The sequence below is a fragment of the Kogia breviceps genome, chromosome 2 (genome assembly GCF_026419965.1).
Source record: "Kogia breviceps isolate mKogBre1 chromosome 2, mKogBre1 haplotype 1, whole genome shotgun sequence".
In the NCBI taxonomy this organism is placed as follows: domain Eukaryota; kingdom Metazoa; phylum Chordata; class Mammalia; order Artiodactyla; family Physeteridae; genus Kogia; species Kogia breviceps.
Genome location: NC_081311.1, coordinates 25,489,469 through 25,509,579, shown reverse-complemented (window position 1 = coordinate 25,509,579; position 20,111 = coordinate 25,489,469). Strand labels below are relative to the sequence as shown.

Below are 20,111 nucleotides of genomic sequence, written 5' to 3'. Positions count from 1 at the left end.
GCCAGCTCTCCCCTACACCATGGACCCGCTCTAGCTAAAGACATCCCTCCCCCACTGCTTCCTTCTGTGCTGGAACAAACACCGGATCTGCTGCACAGGGCTCTGGGGGGCAGAGAGAGGAAGGACCTGGAGACCGTGCTTGCAATTCACCCAGCACCCTCCTGCGCTGGGGCTCCAGACAGCCTCTTCACTAAGGGGCCGGTATGTAAACTGGTGAGCTGGTACCAAAGAACTAAGCATGCTTGCTTTCTAAAAATATACCCCTCTAAGCCTGTGAGGTCACGAGGTTGCCTGCAGGCTGGCAGCACCTCTTTGATTAAGGTGATAGGTTCACTTTTCTTCCTGAGCAATCTAGCTTCTCCACGCCTCACCAACCCAGGAGTATGTATATCTGTGGGTGGGACTGACTGCTATTAGGCTGAAGGGGCTTTCTGGAAGCTCAGAGGCCCAGTACCAGTCAGCACAGAGACACAGATGGCTTGCGAGTGGGAGGAGACCTCACGCAGCCTTTGCCAAGTGAGTTTACCTCTTTCTGCTCCGCTGCCTGGCTTCTGAAGCCCTTTGGTCCCTGGTCGCAGTGGTTTGCTTTTTACATCAGCAGCTACACACTCTTCTTCACTCTGTAATGACCATTTCCTCCCAGGGAGCCTCCTTGGGCTGGCAAAGTCAAGATATACAGGAAATCTACTCCAATCCCAGGATGGGCAACAGGAGATGGATTTTCCACAACAGTCTTCTAAAACAAGGCAGAAGGGCTTCCCTGGTGGCGCAGTGGTTGGGAGTCCGCCTGCCGATGCAGGGGACGCGGGTTCGTGCCCCGGTCCGGGAAGATCCCACATGACGCGGAGCGGCTGGGCCCGTGAGCCATGGCCGCTGAGCCTGCGCGTCCGGAGCCTGTGCTCCGCAACAACGGGAGAGGCCACAGCGGTGAGAGGCCCGCGTACCGCAAAAACAAAAAATAAAAAAATAAAACAAGGCAGAAAGTTCCATGTAAACAGTAGGCTGCCTTGAGAGGCTGCTGAACCCATCATGCTTGGCCCAGTGTCCTAAAGACTTCACTTCCGTCCACCTCTCCCCAAAGCAGGAAACCCCAAAAAGCACCAGATACACTTGTAAGACAAGTCTCTCTGGCTCTCTTGCATTTCTGCATGTCTTGTCAACAAAGCACTAAGCGCCTTTTGTTCTGGATTATCTTTTCAAAGGTGTTTGTATAGCAAACAACTTTAGAAGACAGAGGCAGGGAGCCTCTTGCTCTGGAGCAAACAGCAGGTTTGCACAGAGCCTTGGGAGACTGGGATAGTCTCTCTCCAGAGCAAAAGGGGTAGGTTTGCTTACCGCCCATTATAAAAGATGTGGGCTCCTTAAGATCTGGTTCCTCTCCTATAATGCAACCCATTGCATGTGCAGGCATTGCTCTGGGCCCATGGGGTCATGCCCTATGGGACTTGGAGGCAATACTCATGCTGCTTGCTGTGCCATCATGAAGTCTTTTGTCTTTGACCCAGGAGTCTCGTGGTTTCATCTGGCATCCATGAAACTGGAGTAAGCTAACTTAACTGGCTTGCAAATAGGGTGAAATCTCAGATCTTTCCCAGTCGGTGGACTAGCTGTGCTCCTACTGGCATCAACACCACTGCCCAGTCTCTGAGCTCCAGGTCTGTCCTGTTTCCAGCAAACTCAGGAGAAGCCCCCAATTATGAAAATATACATAAACCAAAAAAGGAATTACTTAAAAAAAAAGAATGCTCTACTTTGCAAAATGACTTCTCATGTACCTCTTTAAAAGAGAATAGCATTTAGGGCACCTAAAAGATGATGTGATTTGTCCCAAAGAGCAAAATTTCACGGAAGTTTTCAGGAATAAGCCTTAACGTAAAACAAGGTTCACCCCCGCTTTTCTGTTGGAGGTGGGAATGCCAAGAGGTCGGGCCTGGGAGTGGAACTTCTCAGGGACTGTTGTCAAACTACCGTCTCCTTCCTAAAGACCAGCTGGCATGCTTGCTTACTGGCCCTCTCTACCTCCCTACAATGAAATTCAATTACTTGGGTCTGTAATTGTAGTTAACTGAGTTGTGCCAATATCAATTTCCTGGGTTGGATAATGTACGGTTGTTACATAAGGTATCACCGCCTGGGGAAGCTGGGCAATGAGTACACAGCTGAGTGGCTACATGATGGTGGAAAGTGATTTGACATGTCTTTAAATTGGGAATAATGCCACCTACCCTGTACTTTGGTAGTGGAATTGGAGGAGAAGAATATAGAGTGCCTAGGAGTTTTGCAACATCCTATGAATCTATAATTATTTCAAAGCAAAGTTTAAAAAAATACTGACTTAAATCAAATAACCGATCTTTTTAGATTCATAATTAAATGAAGACAGTCAGGACTCTGTCAGATGAGCCAGCGCGTAACCATGCGAGCCTCAGATTCCCCCTGTTCTCTCAGTTCCTCTGCTTTCTCTGTCATTTCCACCAGCTAAATGTCCATGAGCTCCCAACCCGGAGCCTGCAGCCAGGTGAGCCAAAGCGAAGCAGCTGGCCTATTGCTCCAAAGACACCCCCAGAGCCCACGCCCAGGCAGCAGAAATGCACATCATGTCCCGTCACCTCCAAAGCTAAAACTGAGGCCCCTCTGGAGACAACAGGAGCTCTCCACTTCCTCCCCTTCGGTTTCCCTTGCTCGGCAATTCCAGGCCAGACAAAGGGCTGGAAGAGCTGTTCCTGAGGCTGGCTGCTAACTTCCCCGGGTTGCAGGAGCAAAGGCTGCTGGATTACCTCAGTGCCTTTGAGCTCTCTGAGGTCCTGCCAAAGTCCTTGCTGCCAGGGCTTAGCCTGGGGGAATCAGCAGGTGCCTGCAGACAGCCTCTCCAAAGGCAGGGAGGTGGAAACAGAGACTCAAGCTGGTGTTAGGTAATACAGTACACCTGTAGGTGCCCTGCCTGGAGCCCCTTACCATTGATGCTCCCACCCCGCGCTCTGTGGGCGTTGGCTACTAAGGGCTCACAGCTGCCCCTTCTCCAGGGACATGCCCTCAGCCCTCGGGAGCACCTGCCCATATTTCACACTTCTGGGAGAGGGGGCTGCTCACAGATCATACTGCTATGGGGAGTATACAAATTGTCCCCTAAGACGGGACTACTCTGTGGTGCCGTCCGCCCTCCAGAGCTCCTCATGGGGTCAGGCTGAGGCCAGACTTAGCTGAACCCACATCTCGGCCCAGTGTCTTCCCCTTCCCTGTGCTGCTTCCCTCACTGCCCAAGGATGTTCACTGGAGAGCAGCCCTCAAAAGTCAACTTGCCTGGGCTTCCCTGGTGGCGCAGTGGTTGAGAATCTGCCTGCCAATGCAGGGGACACGGGTTCGAGCCCTGGTCTGGGAAGATCCCACATGCCGCGGAGCAACTGGGCCTGTGAGCCACAACCACTGAGCCTGCGCGTCTGGAGCCTGTGCTCCGAAACAAGAGAGGCCGCGATAGCGAGAGGCCCGCGCACCGCGATGAAGAGCGGCCCCTGCCTGCCGCAACTAGAGAAAGGCCTCCCACAGAAACAAAGACCCAACACAGCCAAAAATAAATAAAAATTAAAAAAAAAAAAGTTAAAGTGGGCAGAAAGAATTATTAAAAAAAAAAAAGTCAACTTGCCTAAGAATCCTCATCTCAGGCTCTGCTCTTCGGAACCCGACCTAAGACAGGCAACATTCATCACTGCCCTTCTCTGAAACCCTCCCCTCCTGTGGGAGCCCCTTGGATTCAGGGTTGTGGGGTGGCTTGAGAACGCTCGTGCCCACTCAGCCCTTGCTCGCTTGGTTCTGCTTATATTGGGTTGTTTTTCTTCAATCTTTTCCCTTCTTGTCCAAGCTAAGGACTGAGTAAAGTATGAAAGGGTTTGGTATTTCCTAGTGGGTGAGGGGAAAGCCAGGAACAGGGCCTGGGGGGTCTCAGGGTAGGATTCCAAATGGCCAGCGATGTCCATTCTGAAGTCTTGGAGAGCAAGTGAGCCAAAGGGAAGCTTTGGAGAGAGAGCCTCACTGAAGGAAGAGGAGAAACACAGAAAAGCAGGGGAAAAGGAAACCTCCTGTTTATAGGATGGGACTGGAGGGGGGGCAGTCCTCTAGACAATATCACCCACTATGCACAGGTCACATCTCTGTGGGGACAGGGTCCTGTGGCTTTTCCCAGGAGTTAGGGATGGCAGGGTGGGGCGGCACTTTCCTTATTAACACCTGCCATTTATTGAGCTTTTACTACAGGACAGGCACTGTGCAAAGCACTTTACATGAACTCTTTTAATCCTCACCACAATACTAGAAGAGGAGACTGAAGTTCAGAGAGGTCTCAATCCTGCCTCATGAAGCAGATATGTTTTCATCCTTATTTCCCAGATGAGAAAACTGAGGCACAGAGAAGGCAATACAACTGGTAACCCACAGAGTCGGAGTTTCCGGGGTGAAGCCATACAGTCCGACTCTTGTGACTTTGGACTGTGATAGCAGCAGGACATGAGCCTTGCACTTCACCCCACCCAACCCCACCCATATTTCGAGGTCAGCTTCAGGTCCCCCTCATTCAGGAGGCTTTTGCTGCCTTGGGCTCACAATGAGCTCCTTCTCCATCAAAATTGGAATTTCACAGTGGTAGAGAGGGTCACATCTTGCCTTAAGAGCTTCTCTGATTAGGGAGTAGGTCTTGTCTCTCTCACTAGCCCGAGGGTTCCTTTAGATGAAGGAAACAAATCCAGATCTCCCTGGACTCTCCAGGCCACCACAGTCCCTGGCCCTGGGCACATATTCCTGGGCCTGGCACAGGCTGAGCCTCTCATAAACACCCGCTGAGTGAATGATAGTGAGGCAGTCTCTCCCTGGAGCGCTGGCCACGAATGGGGGAAAAGCTGGGTTTTTTTAGAGCAACAGGCAGCTTTCAGACCCCGAGGCCAAGTCTACCCGGCACCAGGGCCAGGCACTGACATCCTTGGCTCTCGGACACTTGTGTCCACAGCCTCCTAGCTGGGCTCCCGGGTCCTTGGTGGAGGACCATCTGGACCGTACTGGAGCAACATCTAAGGTCATTACAAACCTGGGTGTTGGCCGTTCCAAATTCCTTTGAGACTCAGCAGAAAGCCAGGCAGGGGTGCAAAAGTCCCCTACGTTAACTCCTAGGCCAGGAACAGAGAGGCAGTCCTCTGCCTCCAGGGAAGGGGTCCGGGGCTGAGATTCCCTACACCCTCACTGACTCATTCTGGTCTTCTCTGAACTGGAGGATTTAGAAGTTCTTTGTAGCTAAATTGATTCTCTCCAACTTTAGCATAAGACTCGAAGGGCAGGCGGCAATGCCTTCTCTCGTCTTTCACTGTTTTTGAGGGTGGGGGTGCACGAGGAGTACCTTTCAGAGAAGAACCACTCTCTGGGGGGGCTGCCCGTAGGTAGGTTTGCAAGTCAACAAGCAGGTACTAACCATGCGCTGGCTGCATACCAGGGATGAATGAGATGCAGACCTGCTTCTTGCGATGCTCCCGGAATGTCCCCCTGAGAACCAGCCCAACTCACTAGCCTGGGGAAAGGGAGGGGATGCGGAGACCCAGGAAGCAGCACCACCCACATGGGTCAGGGCAAAGAGCCCAGTTTGGAGCAGGAGACCAAGTTCACACCTCGGCTCTGCCACTTTCATGGGCAGTTACTTAACATCTCTGAACCTCAACATCTTTATCCCGCAAGCAGAAATCATAATGCACGACTCAGTGTGGAGATTTGTATACGATCACAAATTAAAAAGCACTTTGTAAATAAATAAATAAATTCCAACACCAATTGAAGACGTCACAGTAATAGCAGGTTATGACACACCTGAGAAGATTCCCTCTAGATTACACAACATAATCAATTGCCTTAAACATGTTCCAAAATGGTGTGATGGTTAATGGCCTTTACGACCAGACAGACCCGGGTTCAAATCCTAACTCTGCCAACTCACAGGCCGTGTTACCTAAGCTGTCAGAGCCTCAGCTGGATAATGGTGCCAGGAGGACTCGAGCAGGTCGAGAGGGGAAGTGTGCTTGATTTAAGGTTACCTGTGATTACAACGGTAGCCAGTGGAAAGAGTTCAGCCTGCAGTTTTTCATCCTTTCCTAGGAGAACCTGATCTCTCCATGCTTTTTGTAAAAAGGAAACCAAAGTCCCAGAGCCTGAGAAACTCCTCCTAAGTTACACGGCCCCGGGGTGAGCAAGGGTGGCCCTGGAGTGGCGGGAGAGGCCCCTATGAAGACAACGGCCTTCAAAGTCAGGGGCTTCCGATCCCCTGGGAGTTGTTAACATGCAGAGTGCTAGGCCCACCTGGCCCAGAATTTCTGGTGTAGTAGTCAGCCTTTTCTTGGCCTACAGAACGTCCCTCTTCAGGGTGTCCCCCTTCCCATCAGTGAGGCCGTGAAAAGCTTACCTGGGAGGAAAGGGATGATTCTCTGCTTGGGGTCCTTCTGGCCACCTTCGATGGGAAACTTATCCAAAAGCTGCATCTGAGGAGCCAGACAGAGGAACAGGGTTCAGAAGACTGGAATGGCCCTCAGTGTCCCTTCCCCACTCCGCTGCCCTGCTCCAGGGCCCCACTGTCCTCACACGGATGAGCAACGCCTCAAATCCCTCATTTCACGGACAGTGAACAAGCCACGTGGGGCATGAGTGGGACAGTGCCAGAGCTCTCTGCGCATCAAAGGGGGAGTCTGAACAATCTCAAGGAGGCCTGAGGGTGTACAGGGAGGTGTCCAGAGATGACCCGGAGGGAGGCCAGGGTAGGGACCGGCAAGATTTCAGGCCAGGCTGCAGGTGGGGTTTCCAGAGACTTCTCTGGACCCAGTTGTTTTCATATGTCATATGCTGGGTGAGTCCTTCCGTCACCTGCCATGCTAATCCCCACCCCCGGGCCAGGATGGGGAAGGCCCCACCTGATGCTTCAGACAGACCACCCACCTTCCAGAACCGCTCTGCGGAAACAGACCCAGATGTTATTTTAATTGCAAAACAAAATCCAGCCCATTGCCCCCACCGCTGGAAGACCCCCTCCTCCGTTTCCTACCTTCCCACCCTGAGATTGCTGCTGTTTTTCCAGGGACAGACCCATTGGAAGAGTTTCCAGGGCTCTGGAAGAACAGCTGTTCTTTCTTCTGCTATTCTGGGCTGAAATTCTGTATAAACTGGAAAAACACACAGGAGACAGGATGGACGAAGCCACAGCCCCTGTGCGTGTGTGTGGTTAGCCTCCCTTCCAAGGAGTGGGCGGGCAGGAGGTGGAGCGGATGGAGAGTGGGATCTAGCCCCGCCCACCCAGCTGTGTGACCCTGGGCCGGGCTGCCAGCTTTCTCAGTTGGGCTTCAGGGGCCTCATCAGTAAAATGAGGAAGATCTGTCACATGACATCTGCAGTCTATGTCTTCTTCTGAATATTAATTAATACTTATTGAGCGTCTACTTAGAGCACTAAGAAAATAGCAGTAAAGAGAAGAGACGAAGTCCCTGCCCTCAGGGAGTTTACATTCTAGTTGGGGGGAGACACACAGTAAACAAATATGTACTGTGTTGGGGGGATATACATGCTATGAAGAAAAATGAAGTAGGATAAGGTGGTGGGGCAGAACAGAAAAGAACAGTTATTTTATATAGAGTGGTGTGAAAGGCCTCACAAACCAATGGCAATTCGGCAGAGACCGGCAGGAGGTGAGGAAGCGAGCCACAGTGGAGCGGGAGAATGTTCCAGACAGGGGGAGGGCCAGTGGAGTGGAGGCTGGAGTCGAGTGAGCAGGGGCCGAGGTGCAGGCAATGAGATCCAGGTGGGGCCCCGGATCATGGACCGGATGCCTCGAGCTACAGGGAAGTGACTGGCCCACAGCAAGGAAGCAGGGAGACCAGTCAGGAGCCTGTTTATTGGCTTGGACCAAAGTGCTGCCTTGGAGGTGGTGAAATGTGGTCCTATGCTAGATTTGACACGTGTAGTTTATGTACGTGTGCACACGTGTGCATGTTCCCATCTACCCACCCACTCACCCAGCTCTACAGCATGATTTTAGGATCCTCTCTTGCACAATCAAGATCCAACATACACAAGCTATTTACAGCCCACACGTGAAGGGTGGGTCATTGTCAGATTCCATTCAAAACAAGACAGTGACTGCACTGTTATTAACTTTCACTTCCCTGAACACAGTCTAAGATTTAACAAAAGCTGGCTCATGAGTTTTCAAACCCCAATGTTATAAGTGCACCTCTCCAACCTTTAATAATTGCCTGCTATGAGTAAATATGGACAATGGGCCGTAACACTATAAACCTGTACTTAGGATTTTTTTTTTTTTTTAATGGTACGCGGGCCTCTCACTGTTGTGGCCTCTCCCGTTGCAGAGCACAGGCTCCGGACGTGCAGGCTCAGCGGCCATGGCTCATGGGCCCAGCCGCTCCGCGGCATGTGGGATCTTCCCGGACCGGGGCACGAACCCGTGTCCCCTGCATCGGCAGGCGGACTCTGAACCACTGTGCCACCAGGGAAGCCCCAGGATTTTTTTTAATCAATAGATTTTCAAATAAATTCTACATGGAGTAGAACTCTTATTTTCTCCTCTCCCCATTTTCCTCGCCCATATTCTATTTTGTAAATTTTATTTCTATATTACATAAGTAATTCATGTTCACTGAGGGGAAAAAACTAGAAATTACAGAAGCAGTAGGTGGTCAAAAGGAGAGCAAGAATCACTCATAATCCTTCCCCCTGAAAAAGAAGCATTCATATTTGGGATATATAGCCTTTCCAGATGTTCTTACATGCATGTAGATAAAATAAGCTCATCAAGTACTCTCATTACAGTGTGTAATGACATTGTCCCACGTCAGTGACTACTTCCATATCGGCACTGTTTGTTTTTTTTTTTTTAATGAGAGTTTTGCTAGGCATTAGGGCACGCTGTGGTAGAGGATGCAAAAATGGATCACGTTGCTCTTGTCCTGGAAGATTTGTCAATCCAGGAACAGAGATGAGGTATCCAAGCAAAGACAGTACAAGGTAGAAAGTGATAGGTGCCACAAGAGGGGTCTGTTCATTAATTCATTATCCATTCATTCAAGGAACATTTGCTTTCTGTCCCACATCTTATCCCAAAGGGAATGAAAGATGAATTAGGCAGAGCCATTGCCCCTGGGGTAGTCACAAACTGAGGCAGGAGGCAGAGTCATGAACAAGTAATACTAATGACCTATGACAGATGCCAAACTAGCAGGGCATTCTAGGCAAGGTGAATGTCCAATTCTGCCTGAGAATATCTGGGCAGACTTCACAGAGGAGGTGACACTTGATGTCGATTTTAAGGAATGGATATGAATTCACCAGGAGACTGGATGAAGAAAGCATTTGAAGCTCAAGAACAGCTTATATGAAATCACAAATATGTGAGATGTTCGCCTGCTTAGGAAACATAAGAGCTTCAGTGTGGAGAGTTGGGGGGACTTGTGGAAGACCAAGCTACAAAGGTGGGTTGGGATGAATTGTGGGGAGCCTTGTATGTCATCCCCCAAAGATTTAGTTCCTTCTGTGGTCAATGAACAGCCACTGATCCATATCAGCATTCTTAATTGTGAGGCAGAATGTTTCAAGGTTTGAATGGGTCATGGTTGATTCACCTACTCTCTACTGTTGGATATTCGCTACTACATGTAATATCAGAGTAAACACCCTTTCCATGTACCTATGAACCTTTCTTAACATTTTTTAAATTTTTTGTTTCATCTCATTGAAACCTATGCAAATTTACAGGTGCCTTAAATCTTTTCTGGAAGAAGATTGACAATAAATACATGGACATAACTAATACGTTGAAGGCCAGGCCTGAGGCCGTGTAGCAGCAGCTTCATAGGATTTCTGAGGAAGAACAGAGAGACGATGAGGAGAAAGGCAGGCCCAGCTCATGCCCCGTGTAGAGTGATTTGCCCTCATCAGATCCCTTTTCTCCTGAAAGAAAGTGGCTTGCTGTGCCCGGCAAGCTGAGGGACTTACCCCAATTGCCCTATCTCTTTGGGGCTGGCAGGAGTTAGGCTACAGAAACTTTAAGTTTCTGGGGCTTCGCTGGTGGTCCAGTGGTAAAGAATCCGCCTTCCAATGCAGGGGATGTAGGTTTGATCCCTGGTCGGGGAACTAAGATCCCACATGCTGCAGGGCAAATAAGCCCGCGTGCCACAACTACTGAACTCGCTTGCCTCAACGAGAGAGCCCATGTGCTGCAAACTACAGAGCCCATGAGCCATGGAGCTCGTGCGCCACAGCTAGAGAGAGAAGAACTTGTCCGCCACAACTGAAGAGAAGCCCTCATGCCGCAATGAAGAGCCCGTGTGCTGCAATGACAGATCCTGCATGCCTCAACGAAGACCCCGCGTGCCGCAACTAAGACCCGACTCAGCCAAAAAATATATATATAATATATATATAAATAAATGGTAAGCCTTTTAAAAAAAGTTATATAAAAAAAGAAACTTTAAGTTTCTTATCAGCTCTGACATACATTTGTTCTCTGACTCCTGAATTCCTTTTCAGACATAAAATTCTGAGATTCTAACAGTGCATAGGGGTGGTGGTGCCCAGAGAAGTGGACAGGGGCACGTAAGATTCATGCATTCCTTCCTTTCCTCCCAAAACATTTGCTATGTGCCTTCTAGATACCAGCCCTCTGTTAAGGGGAAAGAAATAATTTAAACTGCTGGTCTATGGACCACAGTACCAAAACCCTAGAGCTGTCTCTTATGGCAGTCACTACCCACATGTGGCTATTAAGCACTTGAAATGTGGCCTGTCCAAACAGAGATGTGCTGTAAGTTTAAAATATGCACCAGGTGTTGAAGACTTAATACAAACCAAAAAAACTGAAATATCTCATTAACAATTTTTATATTGATTGCATGTTGGAACGATAATATTTTGGATATATCAGGTTAAGTAAAAATACTTTAAAAATAATTTCACCTGTTTTATGTAGCTACTAGAAGAATTTAAATTAGATATATGGTTCATATTATATTTCTATCGGACAGGCTGCTCTAGAGCAAGATGGTTCTCAAAATGTAGTTTTAAGTCTGCCCATACCTGACACCTTGGGGGAGGGGAGGTGTTTGTTAAAAATGCAGTTTCCTGGGGCTTCCCTGGTGGCGCAGCGGTTGAGAGTCCGCCTGCCGATGCAGGGGACGCGGGTTCGTGCCCCGGTCCGGGAGGATCCCACGTAAAAAAAAAAAAAAAAAAGAAAAGAAAAAAAAAATGCAGTTTCCTGGGCCCTACCCAGAAGTCTGTGAAGCTTTGTTTTGGTGCTAGAGACTGATAAGCAAGTTTTGGAGTGGCAGGGAATGGTGAGGCTATATGAAAAGGATTCTGTGGGACCTGAAGGGAGAGGTCAGGGAAGACTTCCTGTAGGAGGTGAAGCTAGCTCTGTCTTGGCAGAGTGAGGGTCACGTTCCCTGTACCTTCCCTGCCAAGAGCAGTCTGAACCCTCTCTGTGGGTTCACGTGCCTCCTGGAAGGCAAGGGTCATCTGATAGCCCTGCGGATTTGAGTTTTTCTTCAAAAGGCCTTTTGAGGATGCTTTGCAGCTGGGCTCTCTCCCACCTGCTCCTTCTGTAACAGATATTCCTCTTCCCCCACCTCTGCCTTAGTCTGGGCCCCCTGAGGCCACGACAAGCCCATCTGCTAAAAGTACTGGGTCAACGGGCTCTCTCCAGAGCCGTGAGCACCCAGCTGGCCTGCCACCCTCCACCTTGAGCCTTCAGGTGCTGATCTCAGCACACCTGTCACCTGATCCCCTCACTAGATAACAGGGAGGCATCTGTCCTCCCTGTTATCTCCAGGGCCCACTGGTCACAGGAAGATGATGCACTGCTAACCAGATGTTGGTGACACTTTCTCTGCCCACAGGTGACATTTCAAAAAAAGCCAATCCCCTGGCTCAGACTCCAGAGCAAACCAAATACAGGTGGCCAGCTGAGTTTACTCAGTTGGGGGGCTCGCAAATCTGCCCCATTCAGCGAAGTGGCCCGTGCGCAGTATGGCAGAGTGGTAGGCGGTGGGATAAACACATGTGGCCACGTGTGATACACAGTCCAAATGTCACCCCATCTGGGGGGCCCGGCATCTGTAACCTGGTGGGCGCCTAATTTGCAGGACTGGGTCTGATAGAGAAAAGTCACGTGAAAGGCTGAGGGAAGCTGTCTGATGAAGAGGCTGCCCAGACCTTCCCTGAGGAGGAAGGCTGGGTGTGTGGGCAGTGAGGAAGGAAGCTCCGCCCCGCAGAGAATTCTGCTGCAGCCACATTTTCGGGCAGGAAGTGGATTCTCCTGTCACTCCAGCAAGGGCCTGAGTCAGGCTGGAGGAAAAGCAGGGCCCGTTGCCAGGGTCCTTCTTAGAGTGAGAGGCATTTGGCTAAGGGAGCCCTCGGCATGCACGTCAGAACTCTGCAGCGTGTGGAGGACGCCAGGCTGTTTATCTAAGGGGTGGATAGTGCGAGAGACACAGGACAGCTCGCCTTCAAGAGCTGGCCCCAGCCAGAGAAAGCTGATTCGGCAGCTCTTCGTGGGCAGGGCTGAGCAGCAATAAACACTGGGGAGAGAGAAGGGTGGACCCCGGGCCCAGCTGGGGCACATCTGTAACCCAAGAGGCCGACTCCTCGCCCTTCTGAGAGGGTGGAGTTCCCAGCAACTCCAGTTTTGGGGCCCCAATGCTTGTGACCATTTCCAGCTCAGGAACAAAGGGAACGTTAGTTACTACAAGAGGCTGGTGGGTTCCCTGATCTAGAGATTCCCCTTACAAAGAGGCAAGGTCACTCCATCTCCCTGAGAACTCTGAGAGATCACGGGAAACCTCAGAATTGGTTTGTCCATCCTACTGACTTAGGGCTCACCAGGCCCTGTGTTAGATGTGGGGACACAGCAGGGAGAATCACGGAAACAGAGAGGGACAATAATGATACGTGTGACTTTTCTTAAAGTTCTCATCCTTTGTGGTCTGAAACGTACTTCCCCATTCCCTTTCTTCTCTGATGGCCTTATCAGGCGACATCTACTCTGGGAAGCCTTTGACTGTCCCAGCCTAAGGTCACACCACCTCTCTTTGAATTCCAACAGCATTCCTTGTTGGTATCCCTATTTCAGTATTTCATATAGTCTTTTGAAAATTTTTTGTACATGTTCATCTCATTGCCCAAAAGAGGAGGCATCCTTCCCTTTGAATGGTCTTGGTGCCCTTGCAGAAAACCAGTTCAGGATAAATGTATGGGTTTATTCCTGGACTCTCAATTCTATTCCTTTGATCTATATGTCTATCCTAGGTCTGTAGGATGCCATCTTGATTACTGTAGCTTTGTATAAGTTGTTTTCTTTCCTTTAATAGACTTTTTAAAGAGAAGTTTTAGGTTCACAGCAAAATTGAGCAGAGAGTACAGAGAGTTCTCATATACTCCCTGACCCCACACATTCCTGGTCTCCCCCCCATCAAAATCCCAAACCAGAGCAGCACATTTACTGCAATTGATGAAGCTACACTGACAGATAACTATCACCCAAAGTCCATAGTTTACATTAAGGTTCGTGTTCGGTATTGTACATTCTAGAGGTTTGGCCAAATGTATCACATGTGTCCACCATGACAGTATCACACAAAATAGTTTCACTGCCCTAAAAAAACCTCTGGGGCTTCCCTGGTGGCGCAGTGGTTGAGAATCCGCCTGCCGATGCAGGGGACACGGGTTCGTGCCCCGGTCCGGGAGGATCCCACATGCCGCGGAGTGGCTGGGCCCGTGAGCCATGGCTGCTGAGCCTGCGCGTCGGGAGCCTGTGCTCCGCAACGGGAGAGGCCACAACAGTGAGAGGTCCGCGTACCACAAAAAAAACCCCACAAACAAACAAACAAACAAACAAACAAAACCTCTGTGTTCCACCTATTTGTCCTCTTCCCACTAACCTGAGCAACCACTGATACTTTACTGTCTCCATAGTTTTGCCTTTACTAGAATATCATATAGTTGGAATCATACAGTATGTAGCCTTTTCAAAATAGATTCTTTAATTTTTAAAATGCACAATATGCATTTAAGGTTCCTCCATGTCTTTTCATGGTTTGATAGCTCACTTCTTTTTAGCACTGAATAATATTCCATTATGTAGATGTGCTACAGCTTATTTATCTATTCACCTACTGAAGGACATCTTGGTTGCATCCAAGTTTTGGCAATTATGAATAATGCTGTTGTAAACATCCATGTGCAGGTTTTCGTGTGGACATAGTTTTCAACTCATTTGGTTAAACACCAAGGAGGATGATTGCTGAATTGTATGGTTAGAGTATGTTTAGTTTTGTAAAAAACTGCCAAACTGTCTTCCAAAGTGGCTGTACCGGGGCTTCCCTGGTGGCGCAGTGGTTAAGAATCCGCCTGCCAATGCAGGGGACACGGGTTCGAGGCCTGATTCAGGAAGATCCCACATGCCGCAGAGCAACTAAGCCTGTGCGCCACAACTACTGAGCCTGCGCTCTAGAGCCTGCGAGCCACAAATACTGAGCCCATGTGCCACAACTACTGAAGCCCGTGCCCCTAGAGCCTGTGCTCCACAACAAGAGAGGCCACCGCAATGAGAAGGCAGCGCACCACAACGAAGAGTAGCCCCCACTCGCCACAACTAGAGAAAAGCCCGCGCGCAGCAATGATGACCTGATGCAGCCAAAAATAAATAAATAAATAGATTAATTAATTAAAGTACAGCTAAGAACATAGTCATGATCTGTGTGAGAGGATTCACCATCATGTACCCTAGTCCCTAATGAAGTTATTATTATTATTATTTTTTGAGGTACGCGGGCCTCTCACTGCTGTGGACTCTCCTGTTGCGGAGCACAGGCTCCAGACGCGCAAGCCCAGAGGCCGTGGCTCACGGGCCGAGCCGCTCCGCAGCATGTGGGATCCTCCCGGACCGGGGCACGAACCCGTGTCCCCTGCATCGGCAGGCGGACTCTCAATCACTGTGCCACCAGGGAAGCCCCTAATGAAGTTATTTTTTATGTTCCATGGGCCTCTCAACCTTGCACATGTACCGGGCCCTTGTGTTAGTTGCCCACCTTGGTCAGGGGTCATCATACCTTTGGGGCCTAGTGATTCTCAGAATGGTGGCACAACTCTGAACTTTCCCATGAAGATATAAAAATAATAGATTTGGGAGTGACTGGACAGCACCTCTAAAACACTTATTAGCAGATCTTTTTTGGGGGAGGGGTTCAGCAGAATTCTCTGTTCAAATGAAATTTAGTATCAAACTTCCATTCATAATATTTGGGGATGTAGATATCCTATCATTCCAGAACAACTTGTTGAAAAGACTATTCTTTTCCCATGGAATTACATTAACTCCTTTGTCAAAAATAAATTAACTATGTATGTGTGGATTTACTATTTCTGGACCCTCTATGTTGTTCCACTGATAGATAGATATATCCTGACACAAACACCATCCTTTATTGATTACTGTAGGTTTTTAGTTACGTCTTAAAATCAAAATTTTTCTTCTTTTTCAAAACTGTTTTGGTCATTCTAGATCCCTTGCACTTTCAGACCCGGTTTAGAATGAAGTGGTTAATTTCTACATTAAAAGCCTCCTGGGATTTTTTTAAAAATTGAGATTGCATTGACTCGATAGTTCAATTTAGGGAGAGAAGCGACCTTAGCAATATTGAGACCTTCAATCCATGAACATGGTAAATCTTTCTGTTTAGTTAGACCTTCTTTTAATTCACTCAGCTATGCATTATAGTTTTCAGTGTAGAGGTCTTACACATCTTTCATTGAATTCATTCATGTTTCATGTGTTTTGAAGCTATTATTAATGGTGTTTTAAATCTTCATTTTCCAATTTTTTGCTGCTAGTATACAGAAATACAATTGGTTTTTGTATGTTGAATTTGTATCCTGCAACTTTGTTAAAATTACTTATTAATTCTAGTAGGTATTTTTGTCTTTTGCAGATTTCTTAGTATTTTCTACATAGACAATAATGTCAGAAAAAAAAAGGTCATTATACATCTTCCTTTTTCCAATAAGTATACCTTTTCTTTCCTTATTTCACTAGCTAGAATGTCCAATACAATGTTGAAGAAAAGAGGTAAGAGAGAACATTCTTGCTTTATTCCAATCTTAAGAGCAAAGTATTCAGACTTTCATCATGAACTATGATGAAAGTGGTAGGTTTTATGTAGATGCTCAAGATGAGAAAGTTTCCTTTGATTTCTAGTTTACTGAGGATTTAAAAAAATTATTATTATAAACAGTGCTGAATTTTGTCAAATGCTTTTACTGAATCTATTGATTCTTTTTTTTTCTCCTATATTCTGTTAATGTGGTGAAATACACTGATTAGTTGTGAAATGTTGAACCAAGTTGAATTTTTGAGATAAATCCTACGTGGTTCTGGTGTATTGTCCTTTTTATATACTGCTAGACTTGATTTGCTAATATTTTTATGAAAAATTTTGCATCCATCTTCATGGTATTCTGATATTTTCCTTTCTTATAATATCCTCATCAGGTTTTGATATCAGGATTATGCTGATTTCATGCAGTGAGTTGGAAACTATTCCTTCTTCCTGTGTGTAAGAATGGTGTTATTTCATCCTTGAATGTTGGATAGAATTCACCAGTGAAACTATGTGGGTTTGGAGCTTTCCTTGCAGGAGGGTATTTGATTATGAATTCAACCTCTTTAATAGGTGTAAAGGCACTTAACATTTTTCTTTTTCTCCTTGAGTAAGCTTTGGAAAGTTGAGTTTTTCAAACAATTTGTCCATGTTGTCTTATTGAATTTATTGACAGAAAATTGTTACTAACACACCCTTATTATTATTTTACCTGAAGTAATTATCTTCTCTTTCTCCTGATACGGGTAATTTGTGTTTTCTCTCTTTCTCTCTTTGGTTGTTCTTAGTAGGAGTTTATCAATTTTATCAAACAGCCAACGTTTGGTTCTGTCAGTTTTATTCACTGTTTTCTGCTTTTTACGTTATTGTTTCTGTTCTCATAATTTCCTTCCTTCTACTTAATTTAGGCTTAGGGGGTTTTTCCTTAAAGTGAAAATTTAGATTATTGATTTTAAACCTTCTTTTAAAATTTAGGCATGTAATGATATGCTTTTCTCTCTAAACAGTGCTTTAGCAGTGACCCGCAAATTTTCATATGCTGCATTTTCACTGTGTTCAACGCTCAAAACATTTTTTAAAAATTCCATTTGTGATTTCTTCTATGGACTCACAGACCCCCAAAATTCAACTCCAAAGACAAGAAACATAAAGAAATCTATACCAAGGCACATCATAAGCAGGTTACTCAAAATCAGTAAGAAAGAAAAAAAGCTTAAAAGCAGCCATAGGAAAAAGACATTTTGCCATTCAGAGGAACAAAGACAATGACGACAGCAGATTTCCTGTTGGAAAAAAATGCAAACAAGAAGACAGGGGAAAGGCTTACGATGCCTGTGGGGCCCTGAAGATCCTCTACCTTGACCCCAATCACAATTCTGCTTCACATTAGTGAACCTCAGCTATGAATCAAGTCCAGCCTGGTCTTCCACATCCACATTATATAGATCTCTTCATCTATCAGTTGGTGATCAAATAATTTATCATCCAAATTGGGAAACTACTGAGAGTGAAAGGGAGTGCTGGTAAGAATTCCATCAGGATAAAAGGTACAAAACAGGACTTCCAGGACTGTACTGGTTAATGGGGTCATGTGGTTACCCTAACTATGAGTTCCCAGCACCTAGCACAGGTCCTGGTATAAAACAGGTGCTCAATAAATGTTTGATGGTGAAAATAACATTTACTGAGAAGTTAGTTTGTGTTAGGCACTGGCTTATCTCAATCAATTCTCATATCAACTCTTTGAAGTAGGTACTATTAATACCCTATTTTCCAGAGAAAGAAACCAACACACAGAGATTAAATAACTTGCCCACACAATCAAGGTGTGGAACTGGGATTCGAACCCAGGTAATCTGGCTCCAGACCCTGGTCTCTTGACTACCACAGTCTGAATGAATAAAATGAATGAAAGAAATTATACCATTAGGGTTATATTTCTATTAACTTTCATTCAAGGTGTACGAATGGTGCATCACTGGACAATCTATTAATGTAATTTAGCACATTATCAAATAAAGGATAAAAACTATATGATCATTCTCACATAGGCAGATGAAGTATTTGATAAAACTCAACACCTATTTATGATTTTTAAAAAATTTAGCAAACAAGAAATAGGAGTAAACTTTCTTAATCTGAAAATGTTTAGCCATAGCAAACCTCAGTGAAGAGACACTGGAACAAAACACGGACGCTGCCCACTGTCACTACTTCCATCCATTATTGTATTAATGATCCTTCCCAAGGTATTAACACAAGAGAAAGAAATGAAAGGCATAAAGACAGAAGGAAAAAAAAAAGTCAGTATTCACAACCAATAGCAAGTTATGTACAGAATCAAAGAGAACCCTCAATTATGGAGAAAAGGGAATCCTCCTACACTGCTGGTGGAAATGTAAATTGGTGCAGACACTATGGAAAACAGTATGGAGGTTCCTTAAAAAAAAAGAAAAAAATAGAGTTACCATAAGTTCCAGCAATTCCATTCTGGGTATATAGCCAGAAAAGACGAAAACTCTTATTCAAAAGGATACATGCACCCCAATGTTCATTGCAGCACTGTTTACAATAGCCAAGACATGGAAGCAACCTAAATGCCCATCAACAGATGAATGGATAAAGAAGGTGTGGTATATATATATATATATATATATATATATATATACGCCATGGAATATTATTCAGCCATAAAGAAGAATGAAATAATGCCATCTGCAGTAACATGGATGGACCTAGAGATTATCATACTAACTAAGTCAGAGAAAGACAAATATCATATGATACCACTTACATGTGGAATCTAAAATATGACACAAATGAACTCATTTACAAAACAGAAACAGACTCACAGACATAGAAAACAAACTTATGGTTACCAAAGGGGAAAGTGGGGGCAGGGGAGGGATAAATTAGGAGTTTGGGATTAGCAGATGCACACTACTATATATAAAATAGATAAACAGGGCTTCCCTGGTGGCGCAGTGGTTGAGAATCCGCCTGCCAATGCAGGGGATATGGGTTCGTGCCCCGGTCCGGGAAGATCCCACATGCCGCGGAGCGGCTGGGCTCGTGAGCCATGGCCGCTGAGCCTGTGCGTCCGGAGCCTGTGCTCCGCAACGGGAGAGGCCACAACAGTGAGAGGCCCTCGTACCACAAAAAAAAAAAAAAAAAAAAAAAAAAAAAAAAAAAAAAAAGATAAACAACAAGGACCTATTATATAGCACAGGGAACTATCTTCCATATCTTGTAATAACCTATAATGGAAAAGAATCTGAAAAAGGATATATATGGATCGATAGATACATACATACATATCTATATAACTGAATCACTTTGCTATACACTTGAAACCAACACAACATTGTAAATCAACTAGACATCAATTCAAAATTTTTTCAAAAAAAGGGAACCCTCAAGAGATGCACACCTTTGGCCCTTGAAGTGTTCTGACACCTTTATTAAAAAGGAATTAACCCCTAGAAGGTATATGACACTAGGCTTTAAAGGAGAAAATAAGATGAAAAAGTTGTGGACAAGGGTGGTGGTGATGGTTGCACATCAGTGTGAATGTACTTGATGCCAATGAACTGTACAGTTAAAAAAGGTTAAAATAGTAAATTTTATGTTACGTGCATTTTACCACAATACAAAATGGTAAGTTTGATGTTATGCATTTTTTAGCACAATAAAAAAAGAGAAAATAAGATACTAGGGCTCTAGAGTATGGAGAACCCGCAGAGCAGGGACATGGATTACAGAGGAGTCACTACAATTCTCTCCTTGTCACCCCAGGAGCAGCCATTCAAAGAGCACTGAGCAGAGCACTCAAGTCGAGCCTGGGCTCCAGACTGCACTGGTTGACCAGTGACCCTTTGCAAGGCACTTATTCTCATTTGCGCAATGGGGGACAATGATGCAACTCACAGGGAAGAT

General features: G+C 46.2%; 1 protein-coding gene across 11 annotated transcripts in view; it reads right to left on the bottom strand.

The window, feature by feature from the left end:
- SH3PXD2A (SH3 and PX domains 2A) overlaps window positions 1–20,111 on the bottom strand; it is a 245,703-nt gene that overhangs the window by 150,035 nt on the left and 75,557 nt on the right. For all 11 annotated transcript variants that reach the window (XR_010838836.1, XR_010838834.1, XR_010838833.1 and 8 more), the window contains one exon: window positions 6,428–6,503. Coding sequence is in view for 6 of the 11 variants with exons in the window: in XM_067024745.1 (XP_066880846.1) it covers window positions 6,428–6,503 (76 nt within the window). In the remaining 5 variants the exon portion in view is untranslated. The remainder of the gene's footprint in view (window positions 1–6,427; window positions 6,504–20,111) is intronic.